The 596-nt window shown below is 56.9% G+C and overlaps 1 protein-coding gene across 1 annotated transcript in view; it reads right to left on the bottom strand.

The window, feature by feature from the left end:
- LOC104272300 overlaps positions 1-288 on the bottom strand; it is a gene marked incomplete at its 3' end in the record, with an annotated part of 2,933 nt that extends 2,645 nt beyond the window's left edge. The window contains exon 1 of the mRNA XM_009867257.1: positions 1-288. This exon is cut by the window's left edge and continues 183 nt beyond it. Within this exon, the coding sequence (XP_009865559.1) occupies positions 1-288 (288 nt within the window).
- Between the last annotated feature and the right edge of the window lie 308 nt (positions 289-596).

The raw sequence follows: 596 nt of genomic DNA, 5'->3' as shown, positions 1-596 counted from the left end.
TTGGTTGAGGGTTGTGTTTGGCCTGCCGTCGGCCAGGAGGAAGCCGACCATCTCCTCACGCAGGGGCTGAAGGATTTCCACGTTGAGGGTGACGGTGGAGCCGTCGTCCAGCATGACGACCTTCAAGAAGCAAGTCGGGGGCCTGTCCTCGGGGAAGTTGCGCAGGTAATTTCTCTCGCTGCAAAAGCACATGTTGCCAGCTTGGAAGTATTTGTTGCCGTAGACGCAGTCTTCCGTGAGGATGTAATAGCAGTTGCCGTCGGCCGCTGGAGGCAGGAGGCTGGTCATGGTTGTCCCCCTGGGGAGTGAGAAAGGAGAGAGTCACGCCAGCGAAGACGTGCGCGTGGTATCGCAGGGTAAGCGTTCGAGGCCACGCCAGACGAGGCTTCGAGCAACCTGGGCTGGTGGGAGGTGGTTGTGCCCATGGTGAGGGGGTTGGAATAAGATGGTCTTGAAGGTCCCTTCCAAACCAACCCATCCTAGGATTACGATCTCAGAAGGATTTAGGTTGGAAGAGGTCTCGAGCCCAACGTCTGCGCTCAAAGCTTCCCCCAGCTGAGTTTTCAGCATCTCCAGCAAGAGAATCACAGAATTGT

This window comes from Apaloderma vittatum, unplaced genomic scaffold (assembly GCF_000703405.1).
Source record: "Apaloderma vittatum isolate BGI_N311 unplaced genomic scaffold, ASM70340v1 scaffold29703, whole genome shotgun sequence".
In the NCBI taxonomy this organism is placed as follows: Eukaryota; Metazoa; Chordata; class Aves; order Trogoniformes; family Trogonidae; genus Apaloderma; species Apaloderma vittatum.
Note: the sequence above shows the minus strand (reverse complement) of the source record. Positions and strands in the feature narration are given on the sequence as shown.